Genomic DNA, 19,126 nt, shown 5'->3' with positions numbered 1-19,126 from the left:
CTCTTCCCTTAACGTGTCCTGGGCTTTCCCACCTCCTGCCTTTTCCCGAACTGTTTCCTCCACCTGGAACGCGCCTGTTACCCGTGTCTACTTCTCCAAAGCTTTTTCCTCTTTCAAGGTCTGGCTCAAATACCATGTCTTTCATAGAAAGTTAATTAACCCCATCAGGATTTGGCAGTATCTCTTCACTCTAGAAATCTGTTTTCCTGCCTCTACCATGGCAGCAAAAGTCACATAATTACAACGGTTCACACTTCAGGCTCTGTGAGCCCCTGAGGACGTTGAGACCTCTGTGACCCCAGCACCCTGTGACCAGGGCAGGCCTCCAGGAATGTGGGAAGGGAGCGGTGGGAAGGCCAGGTAGGACCCCAGGTGAGAACATCTCCCCACCTACCTCCAGGGTTCGAACGTGCGCCAGCATCTGCGGCAACCTCTGAATCTCGCTTTCACTGATGTCGAGAGTACGCAGGCTCCGAAGCTCCCCCAAGGTGTCTGGAAGCTCCTTCAGCCTGTTGTCTGGAGGGATCCCAATGGCACAGCTCAGCACCCCAAAACCCCTTCACCATCTTCCCGCCTGACTCCCGCGAGGACCCAGGGAGGAGGGTGCCCCCTCTGAGCCTGGGGCATGTGCCAGGGCCTGGAACCTGAGGCTCCATAAGGAAAAACATGGCAGTGGAGTTTCAATAACCTGGGTTCAATTTCCCATTCCACCACTTATTAGCTGAGTGACTTTGGAAAACTGACGACCTCCCTGGACCATTGTTTCCTCATCTGTAAAATGCGGATGATAATACTATTTGGCCTCATAGGAATATTGAGGGATTCAATGAGATTATGCATATGAGGTGCTCAGCACAGTGCCTATCACATAGTAAGTGATTAGTAAGTTGGGTACCATTATTTTTATCATTATTTATACGTTACAAACGGGTAAACTGGGGCATTCTGTACAGAAAGTGCTTAAGGCCAACAAGAAATGAAAGAGTTGGGGGTACGGGGAGGCACGCATTAGAATCTCGGCTCTGTCACTATCACACTGGGTGGTCTGGAGCAAGTCACTGCTCTCTGAGCCTTGTTTTCCTCACGTGTAAATTGGGGATAAGATCTCCTTCCTCTCCCTACCTCAGGGACTCGTCATGAGGCTCACGGCACCGTTGAATTTGGAAGTGCTCTTCAGTGGCGGGAAGCGCTATTCAGAATCACTCTCGCCCAGTCAGTCCACCACATTCTAAACACCAGTGACTGAGCCTCAGGGGCCTAGCTGTCAACATCGTCTGCCCTCCTCCCTGTGAGGCCCTGGCTCGGAGGAGTCACAGGAACCCTCCAGATGCCCTGTCTCTGGTTACCATGAAGACAGATGGACTAAACAGGAAGTCAGACAGTTTAGAGTGACACCTGGGGGCTGGCTGCCCTCGTGCTCCATGGTTCTCAGGAGGAGCACCCTGTGGATGCCGGTTGGGTCAGCCCAGAGCTGACCAAGGGTCACATGGACAGGGCTTCCTGGCCCCTACCTTTCACGTTGAGGGTCTGGAGCTGGATCAGGTTCCCAATGGAACGCGGGAGATACGTCAGTTGATTCCTTTCCACGTTCAAGACCTAAGAAAGAGGGGAAAATGGCGTGAGAACGCGCACACACAGACAACAGTATCTACCCTGCTTCAGGCCAGGCGTCATCCGGGCACCACACACACCTCTTTATCTCCTGACAGCCCTTTGAGGAAGATAAAGATTGTTATGATCCCATTTGAGAGATGGGAAGACTGAGGCTCAGAGCAGTGAAGTCATGTGTCCAGGAGGGCAAAGCCAGACTTTGAACCTAGTTCTTGCTGAGGTTGTATCATTTATATTGACCACAAAATAGCCAACAATGGTCCCACAATCAGGGCGGGAGGAAGAAGGGGACGAGCAGATTCAGGGATCCAGGTGAGGCAGCATGTGATGAGGCCTAGTTATCCCAGTGTTAGCAGAAGGAAGCTGAGCTGCATAAAGGCAATGGGATCTGCCCAAGGCTTCCAGGCCGGCAGCTGGTGGTGCTGGGATTGAAACCCGGGCTCGCTGGATCCCGAAGGCCACGCTCCCTCCAGGATGTGGCATCATGAGGTGAGTGAGGCTGACAGGATGACACATGAGGAAGCCATTAAAAATAGATATGATGGAAAGGGAAGCACATTAAAAATAATGTGGCAGATGAATATTTGATGAACCAAAGGATGGTTATGAGTTATTATCAGGTATCCAAAGGCTACAAAACAGTGAATGCAGCAATTCTACAAAAATATGTACGTAAACAATTCCCAAAAGATCCTACACCCTGGTATTCATTGTGGCTCTCTCTCAGTGGGGGCAGTTACTACTATTCAGCCACATGTTCTCCATGTGACCCTGGGCAAGTTACAGTCATCCCTCTGGACCCGTTTTCTCTTCTGTAAATGTGATAACAGCACCCACCTCGCAGGGTAGTTCATTCAAGTCATCTTGAGTTTCCTCCACGTGGGAGGCAGTGCGCTAGGTGAGGATGCTGCCCGCACAGAGATGACATTTCGGGAGGGGAGCCAGCTGAGCATAACTAGTAATTACAGACTGCAATCAGTGCTCTCAGGGAAATACGCGGGTTGAGACAGGCAAACAAGATGGATCCACCTAGATGGGGGGGTCGGGGAGGATTCGCAGGGACATTTGGGTTGAGACGGAGGAAGAGCTACTCGGGCAGAAGGAAGAGCCTTGTGGAGAGGCCCTGCCGGGGGTGGGGCGCAGAGGGCCGGAGGGTTTTAGGAGTTGAGTGCAGACAGTGGAGGGGAGAGAGAAGGAAAGGAGGCTGGGAAGACAGGAAGGCCCAGCGTACAGGGTCTGATGGGGCACAGTGAAGAGAACGTATTTTAACCTAAGTGTGAAGGACGGCGCGTCTTCCTCTGTGAACCGGGGATGATGCTAACACCTGCCTCACAGAGTGGCTGTGAGGAATCAATCAACCAACAGCGCAAGCGAAACGCTCAGCTTGGTGCTGGCATGCAGTGAACGCTCAGTAAATGCAGGGGCTGCCACCGACAAGGAGCAGAAGTGAGACGGTGAGTCAGAGTGCTGAACTCATCATTTGGAAAAGGTAGACTCTCTGGGCGCTCTTTTTCTTTAAAGTTGAGGAAGCTCATGATGAAATCCCAAAAGCACATGCCAAAAATATGGTGGAGAGATGCCCACAGCCCAGACTGCTATGTTGACGCCATCACTGGGCAACTCAAGAGCAAAGGGGGAGGAGCCGGTGGCACCAAGTGCAGCCCTGGCTAGGAAGAGCACAACCAGAACATTCCAGGTCTGTGTGGCTGCCATTTCTTACTTAGGTGGTCAGAGGTGGGTCTTCTGTTTCCTGAAGCCATACCTGGAGGGCTGTCAGCTGCCCTATATCATCAGGAAGGGCTGTCAGCTGATTATCATGAAGATCCAGGACCTGCGGGAGGGGAACAAGTTTAACACCGAGAAGCCCCTGGCTGAGAAAGGCCCTCTGATCTCAGGCTCCGGAGAGACAAGGGTGAGGTCGGGCAGGGGTGCCCCACGCCTCTGGTGTTGAAAGCAGGAGCACCGACCCGTCCTCCCCAACTAAATGATCATTCCATCTCATTTCCTGTCTAAAAGTATCATACCACTCCATTCTCTTATTCATCAAATATTTATTTTTACTGTTGAGTGAAAAAAGCTAGCTATGGAAGAGTATGCATAGATGTTCACGTTAAAAACGCCTCATGGGGGGCTTCCCTGGTGGCGCAGTGGTTGAGAGTCCGCCTGCCGATGCAGGGGAAACGGGTTCGTGCCCCGGTCCGGGAAGATTCCCACGTGCTGCGGAGCGGCTGGGCCCGTGAGCCATGGCCGCTGGGCCTGCGCGTCCGGAGCCTGTGCTCCACAACGGGAGAGGCCACAGCAGTGAGAGGCCCGCGTACCACAAAAAAAAAAAAAAAACAAAAAACCTCATGGTATAAATACATATTTGCATAGTAAAATACTACCAAATACGCAATAAAATATTGATAGTAGTTCCCTAGAGTGTGAAATTGTATGTTTTTCCTTATGCTTAACTGTATTCCCTAATGTTTTTAACAATGAAAATGAGCAAAAAATAGGATATATATATATGTGTGTGTGTGTGTGTGTGTGTGTGTGCACATACGTACTATAAAATGCATATATATGAAATATATACATAAACGTTTTTTAATGTTATATTTTTTCTGATTATAAAAATAATGCATGTTGGACCAGAAAAATGAAGAGAAGTAAAAACGGCCCCTAATCCCTGCACACCATCATGAGCCATAAAAACCACTTTGATGCCTATGCTGCCAGTCTTTTCTCCCAGTGTGTATACCCACTGCCAGAGCTTACGTTCCTGTGGAACCACCCTGGGGTCTCACCTCACATATATTGTGACTATATCCCAGTCCTTGTCCTGCGGGAGCTGACGGTCAGGAGGGAGGTGCCCCAGCTCACCAAGCTTTCACGCACTGACCACACAACACCTGGCGTCCCTCCTATCCCTTCCTGTTTGGGCCCATTGGTCTCCCTGCTCTCTGCCAGCTCACTCGCTATGAGCTTATGGTTTGCCTTTCCACCTAGCTCCCTAAGGGCAGGGTCTGGGGCTGCTTCTCTTTGCAAGTGCACCCCACACAAAGCACAGACAAGGTGCCCGATAAACCATGCTGACTAAACCCCAGAGTCACCGTGACACTAGGCGTGTCTGGCATAAACTCTGACAGAGGATGCGTGAAGGGAGCGGGGATGCTGCCTACCACCTGGAACACCACACAGAGTCCCTGACGCCTGGGAGAAGGGACCCAGTACCTTGATGGTGGCGAGACTCAGGAGGCTGCAGGATTTAGGAAGCAGGGAAGTGAGGTGATTCGTGTGGACAATCAACACCTGTGTGGAAAAGATTTTTGACATGTTAGGCTGAAGAGCAGCAGTGGGGGAGGCTGGGGGCGGGGCAGCTCAGCGCAGCTCAGGCTGCCAGGGGCCCCACCCTGCCCGGTTCTCTGCTCTTGCAGATGTCACAAGGGATGTCTCCAAATGTGGAACCAGATGACCTTAAAATCTGGAGTTTCCAGGGTGAAAGGGACCTTAGAGGTCTAACTCTACCTTCCATCCCAAGAAGGGATCCCCGTGCAGCTGACCTGATCTTAACCTCCCTCAGCTTCAGTATCTTCTTGTGGAAAATAGAGAATAATAAATTCCTGTCTGAGGGCTGCCATTGATGGTTAACAAGCGAACAGACAAAAACCACTTAGCCCAGGGCTGGCACGTGATCCAGCGCTCAGTCCGAGTCATCTATTGCTGTTTTTGTTAGGCGGCAACCCCTGCATGGATACTGCCAGTGTCGAGAAGCTCACTACTCTGTTGGTATGGAACACATTTTACCTACCTTCATTTAGACACTTCATTTAGAATACTCATCTATCTGCATTCAAGTCTGTAATGCCTTTCTGAAAAATCATTCATTCCACTCTTAATCTCCCCTGGGTGACCAGAATGAGTGTAGTTTTTATTAATAAATAAATAAATAAATTTATTTATTTTTGGCCGCATTGGGTCTTCGTTGCTACACGCGGGCTTTCTCTAGTTGTGTCGAGCGGGGGCTACTCTTCATTGCGGTGCGTAGGCTTCTCATTGCGGTGGCTTCTCTTGCTGCAGAGCATGGGCTCTAGGCACGTGGGCTTCAGTAGTTGTGGCTCACGGACGCAGTAGTTGTGGCTCACGGGCTTGGTTGCCCCGCGGCATGTAGGATCTTCCCAGACCAGGGCTCGAACCCACGTCCCCTGCATTGGCAGGTGGATTCTTAACCACTGCGCCACCAAGGAAGTCTCGTAGTTTTTATTATTAATAACAATGCGGTTACTCAGTGTCTACTATGTGGCAGGCATTATACTCGGGGCATTTATGTCTCTTTCTACCTGCCTACCTACCTCACTTGTAATTCTAATAAAAGCTCTGTGAGAGTAGAACTACGGAGGTCTTCATTTCAGATGTCTTCTCAGATGAAGAGACTGAGATGGAAGAGCCTAAGGAAGTTGCCCAATTCAGGAGGGGCGAAGCCAGGGCTGCAAAGCCAGAGCTGCCTGATGCCAAAGGCTGCTCTCCTGTGAACACACCTGCTGCAGACTGAAAGGGTGCGATTCAGAGAGAAGGGGGATGTCTGTGCCAGGAAGACAACTCCTAGAATTCCCACCTGATTCCAAGCAAGCAAACAAGCAAAAAATAATTCTCTGAAAATGAAGATCTGTCTCACCTTCTTCTGCAGAACTTTGCATGTTGCAAAAGCCCCAAATGGAATCTAAGATAAGATAAAGAAGAATCAGTGCCTCCCCTCCTGCCAGTTTTTAACTTGTGTTCTGAGTGGCACCCGCGTTGGGGAGAGACGGGGCAGGAGGTGAATAAGTCTAAGCCTGGGGAAAGCTGGGAGGAACGCTGCTCGGGTGGTCAGCCCTCCCTTCCAATCAGCTATCGGGTGACTACCTGCCCACCCACCCACCCCACCCCCAACAGGAACGCTATGAGAGGCAAAGGAAAGATCTCTGGTGCTTGGCAGAGAATCCCAGGCTCTCCCAGTGCCCTAAGAATCCGTGAGTACATTTTCTAGACTCTGTGACTCTTAAAGACTATGCTGAAGCCAAAAGATCATCTCAATTCTCTCGGACAAGAACAAAATCTAAGGAAACACCTCTTGACAGGAGCTTCTGGCCTTTTAAAAGCCTCAGTCCACATCTAGCTTTCCTAGGGACATGTGATCTAAGAAAGAAGGGCAGACAAAAATTCACAGGCAAACCACCGCCCCAGTTTACCTCTGAGAGCTCACATTTAGAGATGTCAAGAATGTCATCTGCCCCAGCTTCTTTTGCCTAGGGATAAAAAGAGTTAAAAAAAGAGGGTCCATCCTTCCAGAGTGGACAAATCAGGCAAAGAGACATAGGATTAAGGGGCTTCAAGAGATCACAGACACCATGCGGTTCAACTAGTCCACTTTGAAGGTGGACCAATGATCTCTGCTTTAATGGGGCTTGAGGTCCAGCAGGGAAGAGCGTGAACGAGTAATGAGAAGTGTGATCGGCTTATGGAGTGCAAGTGCAGTGTGGAGCCCTGTTGCATGGGGCAGAGGTGGTGATGGGGATGGGCTCAGAGGAAATCCATTTTCCCTCACCAGACACATCTGGTACTCCAGCCGTTTCCGAGCCTCCTCACTGGGTTTCCGCTTCCGGAAGAAGAGTGGCATCCTTCCTTTTTCCGAGAGCAAATCTTCACAACACTAGGGCACAGGAGAGAAGTTAGGACCTGGGGACTCTGTCACAGGTCCCCAACACCCAGGACAGGTAGCACAGTAACACAGAGCATGTAGCTGATCTGCTGGACTGTAAGTTCCTTGCGGGCAGGGGCTGTGTCCATCCTGACCATCAGTCTGTGCCCTGAGCCTGGCACAGCAGGTGCTCAACACTCTTTGTTCTTTGCTGACTAAAAATAAGCAGCAGTATGTGGAAAGAGCACAACAGCAAGCCAGGTGACCTGGGTTTGAGCCCACAATTGCCCCTGACCCACTGTGAGACCCTGGCATACCCTTTCCCCATTCTGGGCCCCCATCTCTCCTCCACGTTAGACAAGGGGGTTGACTTGGAGAGGTTTCCTCAGGTCCTTCCCAAGGATGCTCCTTGAGGACTCTAACAGACTTGGCTGATGAATCCCTTGTAGGCCCTGAAAAACTATCAGAGTGGCATCAGCAAACCAAACACTGCATGGCTTTAGCCAGCCCTGACCTTGACCCTGGGGAACTCAACTACATCATAACCAAAGAGATTTCTGCGCTAAATAAAAGCTCAACAGCAATCCTCAGGCATCTTGCCACTCTCACAGTTATTATCCCATTTGATTCTCACCACAGCCCTCTTTATAGTAACAAAACGGATGCTCATCAAGTTCAGCGATCTGGTTTTACAGCCTGGATTGCAGCAAAACCAGTCTGGAACTCTGCTCTTTCAAGTCCCGATCCTGTGGAGTTTGCCCAACTCCTTGGTGCTTCAGTAACTTAGCACACATTAAGTATACCGTCCTGAACTCAGAAGCCAGGTGCTCACTGCCTGCCTGGTACCAGAAAATATCAGATTTGATATGGGACAGCAATGGGCCAGGAAGTAACCATACAGGGAAGCTTATGGTTAACAGCATGGGCTTTGGGATGAAATAGAATTTTTTTGCTTTTTTTTGTTTTTTCTTTGTTTAACTGGTTTTGAATCCCAGATCTGTCACCCATCAACCATGTCCCCTTGGTTCACCTCTCTGAGCCTCAGTCTCCTCATCTGTAAAGTGAGAGTAATAATGTTACCAACACTTGGTTCTATTTGGATCCAGTGATTTCCATATTTGCAAAGCCCATAGCACAGTACCTGGCACATGATGAGTGCCCCAAAAATGTTAACCACGTAGCACCACACAGCTAACAAACATTTATTCAGGGCCTACTACAGCTGAAGGACCTAGGGAGAAAGGGGCCAGGGAGAAGATGCAGTCGAAGAAGACACACGCCCATTCCTCAAGGGGAGGCGTAGAGATCACAGGTCCCTGCCTATAGAGGTGAAGGCTGTCTGCGGAGCTGGCCAAGCCTGCAGAGCTGGCTCAGGCTCCTCTTGTCACCCCACCTGTCTGCAGGGATGGGGAATGATCTAAAAACAGCCCTCCCCATCTCTCCCTGATGACCAGCTCGTATCCGCTTGCTCCCCAATGACTAGCTTTCCCTCACCTCCTCCCCAACGGCCACCTCTCCTCCATTCCTCCTAGAAGATCAGCTCTTCCCGACCTGCTCCCGGACGTCCACGCCTCCCCCATCCCCTCCCCCGACGTCCAGCTCAGATAGGAAGAGCCACACCCTCCTCCCCTGGCCGGGGTGGGCAGTGCCCAACCTTGCTTTGCGGATACACAGGTCTCCGACGTTCGTTCCCTCTGGTGGACCTCAAGGCAGGCCGATCACTCGCAGGTCTTGGTCATGGACGCCGGGTGACAGACCACCCGGCACAGGCCCGGCGGAGCCACAGTCTGCTCTCCTCCAAACGCGGGAACTGGGGACGGAAACTCAGAATCTCCGAAAGTCGTGCAGACCAGGATGACGAAGTCTGAGACCGAAGACCGCAGAATCTTAGAATTAAGAGCTGGACCAGATTTAGACTCTAAGAAAATTGTTTTAATAGCTAAAATACCCACATCAGGAGGGAATTAGAAGGGGGTAGGGGATTGCCGTGGCCGTGGGGTCTCGGAACGCTGGTGCGGACCCGCAGGAGAGGGGCGGGGTTCTGGGATAGAGTGACAGGGACTATGGGGTGACCCTCAGGGAGAATGGGCAGCAACGGAGCCTGAGATCTCGGGAGCAGCGCTCTGTTGTCTGCCTCCCACGGGAGAACTGCCCCGAGCCCCGCTTCAGAACCCCTAGCTGCAGCTCACCGCCGTGCCTCCTTCTCCAGCCTTCAGCCTTAGGTGCCTGCCCACAAGCAATATGGCACCAAGGGCGTCGCTGCAAGATGGGGCGGAGACGGCAGTTCTCGCGAGCGCCGCGCTTTCAGGCCTTTAACCGGCGCAAGTGCCCCACCTTCCGGTCTTTCGGCTTTCGGCTCGGAGGAGGCTAAGGTGTAACTCTTCTCGGTCGTCCCGAATCCGGGTTCATCCGACACCAGACGCTTCCACCATGCCGCCTAAGTTCGACCCCAACGAGATCAAAGTCGGTGCGTGCTTTAGATGTGGCCGGGGCTTCGGGATGGTGCATCCCTCCCCGCGTTCCGTCCGGCTTGCGGCCTCCGCCGCAATTGCCTTTCCCACGGCGGGTTTTAGAGCCGCTGCCCCCTAGAGGCTGGCCCTCTGGTGCTGCGTTCAGGGCGCTGTGTGGTCCTGGCCGACCCGCTTTCTGGGCCTCAGCTTCCCCACGTGTAGATGCGGGGGCAGGACCGGACGACCTGTGGCGGCTTTGCAGCCCCCACCCTTAGGGTAAGGTTTGTCTCCGGGCGCGTCCCCCTAGGCTGCGTTGGCCGGCGTCCGGGGCTTCCTCCACGCCGGCGCGGTGTGGGCCTCGGCAGCGGTAGCCAAGCGGAAGGCCGCTGTCCCACGTGGCGCTTGGAGCGGTCCAAGCCTTGCGGGGAGGGGTGTCCTGGCTCGCTCCACCCGAGGTTTTTGGGGCTGTTTTGAAAAGAGGCAGAAGGTGGTGTGGCCAGGCCCGGAAGGATGCGTTGGGAGGGCTGTGACTTGGGGGCTCCCCTTGCGGAGGCACTGATCCTTTCTTTCTCCCAGTGTACCTGAGGTGCACCGGTGGGGAAGTCGGTGCCACGTCTGCCCTGGCCCCCAAGATCGGCCCCCTGGGTCTGGTAAGTCATCCTTGTGGAGGGGCGCTTTTTGTATGCGGAGAGCAGAGTTCGACTCTGGCTTGTGCAAACACGATTGTGTCTGAGGTGCCCCTGACAGTGAGCGATTGCCATCCCCAGCTAGGCCTGAACTGGCACTAGCCATCACAGAAAGGTTGTAGGTAAAGATGGAACCTGGTACCTTGAACCTGTAACTTTCCAGTGCCTCTTAGCTGCTGCTCTTTGTGTCCCTGAGAGACGGGATACAGGAGGTTTTTGAAGTCAGGAGTGGCTTAGTGACACCGCATAGCCTACTTGGCCTGTTTCCTAGGGAGATGGGCATATGGCTGCTGGGAAGATAAAATGGGGTGTGATGTGAAGATCTCGGTGAATGTTACAGTAGCTTGTATAAACAACTCTGCTCTGAACCTACTGGTTAATATGATTAGCTTTACCTAGGATCAGACTTATTTACCTGCTTTTTCCTCCATTTTATTTATTTATTTATTTTTTAAACATCTTTATTGGGGTATAATTGCTTTACAATGGTGTGTTAGTTTCTGCTTTATAACAGAGTGAGTCAGTTATACATATATATATGTTCCCATATCTCTTCCCTCTTTGTCTCCCTCCCTCCCACCCTCCCTATCCCACCCCTCCAGACAGCCACAAAGAACCGAGCCGGTTTCCCTGAGCCATGCGGCTGCTTCCCACTGGCTATCTACCTTACGTTTGTTAGTATATATATGTCCATGTCTCTCTCTCGCCCTAACACACCTCACCCTTCCCCCTCCCCATATCCTCAAGTCTGTTCTCCAGTAGGTCTCTGTCTTTATTCCTGTTTTACCCCTAGGTTCTTCATAACATTTTTTTTTTTCTTAAATTCCATATATATGTGTTAGCATACGGTATTTGTCCTTCTCTTTCTGACTTACTTCACTCTGTATGACAGACTCTAGATCTATCCACCTCATTACAAATAGCTCAATTTCGTTTCTTTTTATGGCTGAGTAATATTCCATTGTATATATGTGCCACATCTTCTTTATCCATTCATCCAACGATGGGCACTTAGGTTGTTTCCACCTCCGGGCTATTGTAAATAGAGCTGCAATGAACATTTTGGTACATGACTCTTTCTGAATTCTGGTTTCCTCAGGGTATATACCTAGTAGTGGGATTGCTGGGTCATATGGTAGTTCTATTTGTAGTTTTTTAAGTTTCCTCCATTTTATACTCTTTACTGAACTTCCTTTTTCTTGAATATAATCAGGCCTTTATTCCTTGAGCAGTGGTCTCCTGTCTGAAAAGCTCTCCCACCATGGTTTTGCTTAAGCAGTGACCTCATTACTCTTCCTTGATCCTTAGCTTAGCTGGCACTGGACATCTCTCCTGTTTAGGGAATTGTAAAGGGGCAAATGCCCAGACCTCATCCCCACAGATTGACTAGGGTTGGTCAGACACAAGGACCTGGTGTCTTTAAAGAGACCCCCGTTGATTCAGATGTAAGAGAGTTGAAAATTACCACATAGGTCCTTAGGAGAGGGTAGGTAGATAAAGGCCCTGGTCCCATTGTGGGCTTGAACCTGCAGTTTACAGCCCTGGACCAACTAAACCTGCAGCCTCAGTTTTCCAGTTTAGTATGGTGATAGCCGTGCCTCGATTGGGCAGGCAAAGTTAAACGTGTTTCAAACAGCTTGCTTGTGCTGCCAAGTGAGGAGGACCGGGCAGATTTCCAGACTGCTTCCATGTGGGGCCTGGTGTGATCATATACCTTTTATTTCTGCAGTCTCCAAAAAAAGTTGGTGATGACATCGCCAAGGCAACTGGTGATTGGAAGGGTCTGAGGATTACAGTGAAACTGACCATTCAGAACCGACAGGCCCAGGTACTTGGTTTGAGGGAGGGCAGAGGTAGGGATTGCTGGGAGGAAGGTTTTTTGCTGGCATGTTCACCTGCCACCAGTGGTGAAGTAAGAGCAATTTTACCTGTGGGGAAGGCTTTTGAGAGCATGGGTCAGATACTAGCTCTTCTCACTTTTGAGACACTGGGTAAATCACTCATGTTTGCTGGGGTAGGACGTGTTTCAGGTTGTGAAAATTAACCTGAATGTACAGTAAATGTGGCATCTGGCCCCATGGATTCTGAGAGCCAAGGTGCATGGTAGTATTAGTTGTTCTCATGGGAGGGTGGGGTAGGGTATGTTATTCCCATTGAGAATCTCTTCTGCAGATTGAGGTGGTACCTTCTGCCTCTGCCCTGATCATCAAAGCCCTCAAGGAACCGCCAAGAGACAGAAAGAAGCAGAAAAACAGTGAGTGGCTTTTTCCCTGGTAGTGAGTGGTATTGTGTGCCCGGTAGTATGTGAGTGGTATTGTGTGCCCAGTGTTTGATACACAGCTGCACGTGCTCCCTTTAATGAAACCTAGGGATGGCACAGGTATTTGTTAAGCTGTTACAGAGCTAGGCACTGCCAAGAAGTGCCATGTGGCTCTCCCCAGTCCCTGGTGTGGAACAGATCCCACTCAATACTTGCAGGAGGGACATGTTCAGGCAGGGTGAAGAAACTTAAGATAACCAGTAATCAAGAAAGAGCAGCTTCTTAGCTGGATGACAGACCCTATGGACAGCTTTAATCAACCTCAGTCACTTCAGCATGTTTTTTCTCCTCTTCTAAACAGTCCCTTCCACATAAGGTTAGCAAAGACTTGACTTTGTCCCTAGCCACCCGCCACTGCACCTGACCAGTTTTCTGTTGGCTGGTGCAGTCCAGTGGTGAGCTGATACTAAACCCCAGCTTAGGAAACAGGGTTGTTCTTCATGTGGATGACTCTGTGCCGAAAGCATGGGAACAGGTTAGAAATGGATGAGGGAGGACTGACTGGTCTGCTCTGCTCTGCCCTCAGGTGGTAAAAAGCTTTTGCTGTTTTTTATTTTCTGCAGTTAAGCACAGTGGAAACATCACTTTTGATGAGATTGTCAGCATTGCCCGACAGATGCGGCATCGATCTTTAGCTAGAGAACTCTCTGGTAAGAACAGAACAGTATGGGGCCACCTTAATTGTCACGCAAGATGTATTCACTTAGTGGCATTTTCCCACTTAGACGGGACTTTATTCTGTAAGACCTGAAATTGGGGTGTGGTGTCTTTCTGGGTTTGAAAGAATCTGGGTATCATAGGACCTGTGGACATTTTTCCATTCAGAGCTTTTAAATATATTTTGGATTAGGGGAGCAGTGATGATTATTCCTGTATTCCATAAAAGTTATTCCTCTCCTTGCCTGTATTTCCCCACTGGTATCTGAGGATTGTGAGGGACGACAGGCCCTCTGATTCCACCTTTTCAATTATAGGAACCATTAAAGAGATCCTGGGGACCGCCCAGTCTGTGGGCTGCAATGTTGATGGCCGCCACCCTCACGACATCATAGATGACATCAACAGTGGTGCAGTGGAATGTCCAGCTGTAAGTGACTTATGCATTGGTTTGCTTAAAATTGGGGTGAAAACTGGAGGGGAAGCTAATGTATTCTTGGGGAAAAGGTGGAAAATTCTATAAGTCCTCAATAGTGGGGTTGGGAGATAAGATTTTTTTGTCCTATTACTGAGAGGGTTTTTTTTTCTTTATCTTTTCCACAGAGTTAAGAACTGCAAAGAAAAATAATAAAGGGTTATTTGACAACCAGTGGACTTTCTGATGTGGCCTCTTCCTTGGGGGAGCCTAGGCTTTGTGGCCAAATGGTGGTCATTGAGGCCAGGGTGACAGAATCTGGGGATGAAGCAGCAGTCTGTGAACAACACATTTCTGTCCTGTATGGGACTAGCTCAGAAGATACCTAGAAAGGAAGTCTGCTTTTTGGAGACACATTCATGGAGCTCCTCAAGAAAAAGTTCTTGGTCAGAAAGAAAACTTGGGGAATTAAACATAATAAACACCCAGGGAAGGAGCTCTTCATCCCAAACCAGTTTAATCATTTGGTGGGTTCTGGGCCCAGGGCCCATGATTCAAGGCTTTGCTCTCCATTCCAGTGTACAGCTGTGGTTCAGAACCACTGATGGGACAACCAAAGAACCTGACCTGTATGAGTCCTCTTCTGTAGTTAGCTAGCAGCTCCTAGCCCTACCCTGGTTTGCTTAAAACCAGTCACAGACTATTTTCTAATGAATGTTTTCACCTTTCCTAAGCCTCGCCCTTGTCTTTTCCTTAGTTCTGTTCCTTTTGAGTTTCTAGAGCTCATCACTCACTTTCACCTTATTTGATATGCAATGAATGAACCTCAAACACCTGGACACTGAGACAAAGCTACCCGAGCAGCCTGAAGGGGCTTCTGGGCACTAGCCTAAAGGGAGTTGGGAATGACGGCACCAAGAACTTCGTTTCCCTGCCATTAGTCAGTTGGCTGTCCCATTTGGTCATGGTGGTTTAGGTGGTTTTTAATCACAGGTGCAAGCAGGGGTGGAAAACTGCTTTAGTGGAAAGGACTGCCTGAGATTGCTGGAGTGAGGAACATTCCAGGGCACGTGGCAAGTCAAGGAATCAAAGCTAGATGCCTTGGGTGATGGCTGAGGGTACAACCAGTTTACCTTACAGTAGACCAGTAATGGGGAGTCTCAAATCAGGCTTACTTAACCAAAAACCAAGTAAGCTCACAGCAGTTTGTAAGTGCTGAGATGAGATCTACACCAGTTGGGTGCAAGGGAGAAAGCAGGCCAACAGGCTAAAGAGCTTGATTTAAGATACTCGGCTGTCAGGAAGAGGGGAAAGTAAAAATGACTCGCCTGCCTCTGAGCCAGGGAAAGCACGGTTTAAAGGTATGTGCCTTGCTGAGGGATTTCATTATCTTCCTGCACTCTCAACCTCACTGTCCTTCCTAGGTCTTTTCTTGACAGCAGTAACTAGAATAGAGCACTTGAGCAGCTCTAGTGCAGGTTGTGTGCAGCTGTATCTAGATTCAGCATCCCTCCCCCAGCCCCGTTCTAGTAACAGCTGGCTCTAGAATCCCCTTCCTCACTTGAATTCACTCCCCCAAATCTTAAACCTCAGTGGCCCCACTATGGGGAATACTCGTTCCCGGCTAATGTTCTTGATTCTCCTGTTGCAACAGCCCTCATTCAAGCAGAGACTACTACGACCAGACCACTGCTAAAATACCTGGCCTTTTAAGTAGGAACCAAGTCTTTCATTCTTTATAAATCAACGTTTCTGGAGTGCTTTTACCACTGAATTAAAGGTAAATCTTTAAAACAGTGTAATTGGGGTTGGGTTGTCTAAAAAGATGTTGAGAAAGAAGAGAGCACCTGAGACCTTCCAGATGCAACATGTAAAATAGTGACTAATATTAAAGGTGCTTTTGCATGTGGCTCTGGGCTAGACTTAGTCAGATGTCCCCAGATGCCTTCAAATTACCTGTCCCCATCCACTTTGGTTATGTTCCCAGTTACTCTCCAGCATGGAGTCTCTGATGTCTAATGAAAGCTGAACTACACCTGAAGGCCTTCCCACACTCACTACATTCGTACGGTTTCACACCAGTGTGAATTTTCTGATGCTGACTAAGGGATGAGCTCTGGTTAAATGCCTTTCCACACTCATTGCACTCATAGGGTTTTTCTCCTGTGTGAATTATATGATGTCGAATAAGGGCTGAGCTCTCACTGAAGAATTTCCCACATTCATTACATTTATAAGGCTTCTCCCCAGTGTGGGTCTTTTGGTGGATTATAAGGTTTGTGCTTTGGCTGAAGGCCTTCCCGCACTCACTGCACTTGTAGGGTTTCTCTCCAGTGTGAGTCCTCTGGTGGTTTGTGAGGTTTGCACTCTGGCTGAAGGCCTTCCCACATGCATTACATTTGTAGGGTTTCTCCCCTGTATGGATTCTCTGGTGCTGAATAAATGCCGCACAGTAGCTGAAGGCTTTCCCACATTCGCTGCACTTGTAGGGCTTCTCCCCTGTATGAGTCCGCTGGTGGTTTGTAAGATTTGCACTGTGGCGGAAGGCCTTCCCACAGTCACTGCATTCATAAGGCTTCTCTCCAGTGTGAATTCTCTGATGCTGAACAAGGGCTGAACAGTCACTGAAGGCTTTCTCACACTCACTACATTTGTAAGGCTTTTCTCCGGTATGAGTTCGCTGGTGTTTTGTAAGGTTTGCATTCTGGCTGAAGGCTCTTCCACATTCACTGCATTTATAAGGTTTCTCTCCGGTGTGAATCCTCTGGTGCTGAGTAAGAGATGAGCTCTGGCTGAAGGCCTTCCTGCATTCATTGCACTCATATGGCTTCTCCCCAGTGTGGCTCTTCTGGTGCTGAGAAAGGGAAGAACAGTAACTGAAGGCTTTGCCACATTCATTACATATGTACGGCTTCGCTCTGTGAGGTTTAATTATATCTGAATTCTTCCTGAAGCTCTCTGTGTGTGTTTCACATTTACGGGGTCTCACTTCTGTAGGAACTCTCTGCTGTGGAGAAAGAACTGGTCTCAGACTGAAGCTCTTCCCCAGTTCACTGTTCCTGTGATCTGACTCCCCAGAGGGCATCTCTACACTTGGGTCTTGGAATGATTCTTCAGAAATGTCTTGTTCAGGTGGTGATTCAGATACAATCTTCCAATCTGAAGAATATTTACAAAAGCAATTTTAAAGATTCTTTTGGTGAAAGAAAAGATACCGAAAGACAAAAGGCTGAAGGAGTCTGGCTGAGCTCTTATGTGGGACAGGTTCAATGCTTCCACCCCCTTCCACCCAGGATGCTTCTGTTCTAACCAAAATGATCAGAAAGCTTTTCAGAGACATGAGCACTCTTTGCTCCCTTTCCTAAACAGCAGAAGTTTATCCTGAACCTGCCTCAGATGCACTCCTCTCCTTTCTTTCTGACACTCCTCTCCTGTGCTTTTGCCAAGTACTGGGTTGTCTTAAGCTGTCTTCTTAGTCACAATTCTTGGTGTGGTTTTGGGCAACCTGCTATTACCAGATTTGAACAATTCACTTAAAAAAGCTGATGACTGATGCCAGCAGGATGAATGTTTTCACCTATCAAATCAGCAAGATTTCAAAAAAAAAGGTTAATTCTAGAGTGTTGTTAAGAGTGCAGCATTTGGGATATCTCACACACTGGTGTAGCTGCATAAATGGACAGGCTTTCTGGAGAGTAATCTGGCTGCATGTGTCAAGAGCCTTTAAAATGCTGACACAGAATTCCACTTCACCTGCATTAACATCAGTTGTCGTCAACACTGCATCATTTGTCAAACGACAAGCAAATACCTAAATGTTTAATAACGAGGAATGACTATAGTATAGCCAATCAAGGGACACTGTTCAGCAGTTATAAGTCATGTTTGAAATCTGTATATTATAATTCCTTTTGTAGAAAGGTATTTATTGAAAAAACACTGGCAAGTTATACAATGTGAAGATAAGCTGTGTTGTCTTTGGCTTGTGGGATTTGGCAGGGGTAGTTTTTATCTTCTTCAATGCTTATCTGTATTTTCTAATGTTCTCCAGTGACTATTATTTTTATAATAAAAGTTATAAAAACCTTGCTTTCAAGGACTAAGCAGTGATAAAAATAAACAACATGCTGTTAGGTGAAAGAAGAAATATGTAAAATTACATACTTAATTTTAGAAAACGCTGCTTTTTGTAATATGAAGATTGAAGGTAATACCTCTGTGTGGTGGGATGACAGGAGATCTTGATTTTCTTTTTTATTCTTTTCTAAACTTTAAGTGAACTTATTTTTATTAGAAAAAAAGTTATTTTAAAAAGAATAATATTGCTTTTATAATATGGATGGGGGTGGGTGATATTTTAAAGAGTTACTGATTCTTAATGCCCTTTGGGACCTCATTCATTTTAAGAGAAAACCTGAAAGTGTGAATTTTAATGTATAATATTTGCAAAGTATTAAAACTAAGTGAACCCAATGGTCCCAGACGTCTCTCTCTGTCTCCTTCATAGAGGCTTATAGCTAAGGGAGTGAAGTTTTAGGGAAGGCTATGGAGCTTCTTTTCACAAGGGTCAATTTTCCTGAAAAGATTCTTCCTGTTTCTACCTTATTTAGGAAAACAGCAGGTTAGTTTTAGGTATGCTTTATTTGAATTTCTATACAGAATCTTGACCCAGACTGCCTGGGTTCAAATCTGGGTTCAACCTCTTACTAGCTGTGTGACTCTGGGCAAATTACTATGCCTTGGATTTATTATTTGTGAATGTAGCTCTCTTCCAGAATTATTAAGAGGACTAAATGAGCTAAAACACAAAGGACCCAGAATGATACCTGAGGAATTGCAAGTGTTATATGAGTGCTTGTTATTATCTTGGACCTTTTCCTTGTAAATCATATTAAATGGTTTCCCATTAAGCAGGTTTCCCTCTAAGTTGTACATGCATTCAAAGCCCAGTCTAAGAGCACCGAAGTCCCTGTTTCAGGTTGAGGGTATCTCTATGTTACTTGGTATTTGGTCTTACAGCTCTCAAAAACTGACCATCTATCTGAGTAAAAGATGGAAAGGAGAAGAAAAGTGATAACAAAAGAAGCAGTGGGAGAAAGAATCAATTAAGAAGACTATGCAGGGAATTCCCTGGTGGTCCAGTGGTTAGGACTCTGCGCTTCCACTACAGGGGGCATGGGTGCTGGCTCCTGTATAAGACGGTCTCATTATGTTCGAAACAATATACCCAAAACAGAACCGCTGATTTTCCCTTTCAAGCCATTGTCTTTGTCAGTCTTCCCATTCACCCAACTGCTCAGGCCAGGGTCATCCTTAATGTCTCTTTCC

General features: G+C 48.4%; 3 protein-coding genes across 5 annotated transcripts in view; 1 reads left to right on the top strand and 2 right to left on the bottom strand.

Annotated features, from left to right (window-relative positions):
• Positions 1 to 9,080, bottom strand: part of LRSAM1 (leucine rich repeat and sterile alpha motif containing 1) — a 46,144-nt gene extending 37,064 nt beyond the window's left edge. The window contains exons 1-8 of one of the 2 annotated variants that reach the window (XM_007471727.1): positions 8,925 to 9,080; positions 7,178 to 7,282; positions 6,822 to 6,878; positions 6,269 to 6,313; positions 4,828 to 4,905; positions 3,374 to 3,442; positions 1,512 to 1,596; positions 395 to 516 (exon numbers count right to left, since the gene is read on the bottom strand). In XM_007471727.1, coding sequence (XP_007471789.1) covers positions 395 to 516; positions 1,512 to 1,596; positions 3,374 to 3,442; positions 4,828 to 4,905; positions 6,269 to 6,313; positions 6,822 to 6,878; positions 7,178 to 7,249 — 528 coding nt within the window. In that variant the 5' untranslated portion in view covers positions 7,250 to 7,282; positions 8,925 to 9,080. The remainder of the gene's footprint in view (positions 1 to 394; positions 517 to 1,511; positions 1,597 to 3,373; positions 3,443 to 4,827; positions 4,906 to 6,268; positions 6,314 to 6,821; positions 6,879 to 7,177; positions 7,283 to 8,924) is intronic. The other variant, XM_007471728.1, reaches the window with a different exon arrangement.
• Positions 9,081 to 9,611: 531 nt separating this feature from the next.
• RPL12 (ribosomal protein L12) lies at positions 9,612 to 14,032 on the top strand. The gene is made up of 7 exons (XM_007471726.1): positions 9,612 to 9,737; positions 10,297 to 10,370; positions 12,136 to 12,234; positions 12,579 to 12,660; positions 13,290 to 13,376; positions 13,701 to 13,813; positions 13,987 to 14,032. Exons 1-7 carry the CDS (start codon positions 9,701 to 9,703, stop codon positions 13,990 to 13,992), a joined length of 498 nt encoding a protein of 165 aa, XP_007471788.1. The 5' UTR covers positions 9,612 to 9,700; the 3' UTR covers positions 13,993 to 14,032.
• A 1,744-nt stretch (positions 14,033 to 15,776) lies between these two features.
• ZNF79 (zinc finger protein 79) overlaps positions 15,777 to 19,126 on the bottom strand; it is a 12,376-nt gene continuing 9,026 nt past the window's right edge. The window contains exon 6 of one of the 2 annotated variants that reach the window (XM_007471724.1): positions 15,777 to 16,957. In XM_007471724.1, the coding sequence (XP_007471786.1) occupies positions 15,786 to 16,957 (1,172 nt within the window). In that variant the 3' untranslated portion in view covers positions 15,777 to 15,785. The remainder of the gene's footprint in view (positions 16,958 to 19,126) is intronic. The other variant, XM_007471725.1, reaches the window with a different exon arrangement.

Source organism: Lipotes vexillifer, unplaced genomic scaffold (assembly GCF_000442215.2).
Source record: "Lipotes vexillifer unplaced genomic scaffold, Lipotes_vexillifer_v1.1 scaffold98, whole genome shotgun sequence".
In the NCBI taxonomy this organism is placed as follows: domain Eukaryota; kingdom Metazoa; phylum Chordata; class Mammalia; order Artiodactyla; family Lipotidae; genus Lipotes; species Lipotes vexillifer.
The sequence above is the reverse complement of the archived record's forward strand: the minus strand, read 5'-3'. Positions and strand labels throughout refer to the sequence as shown.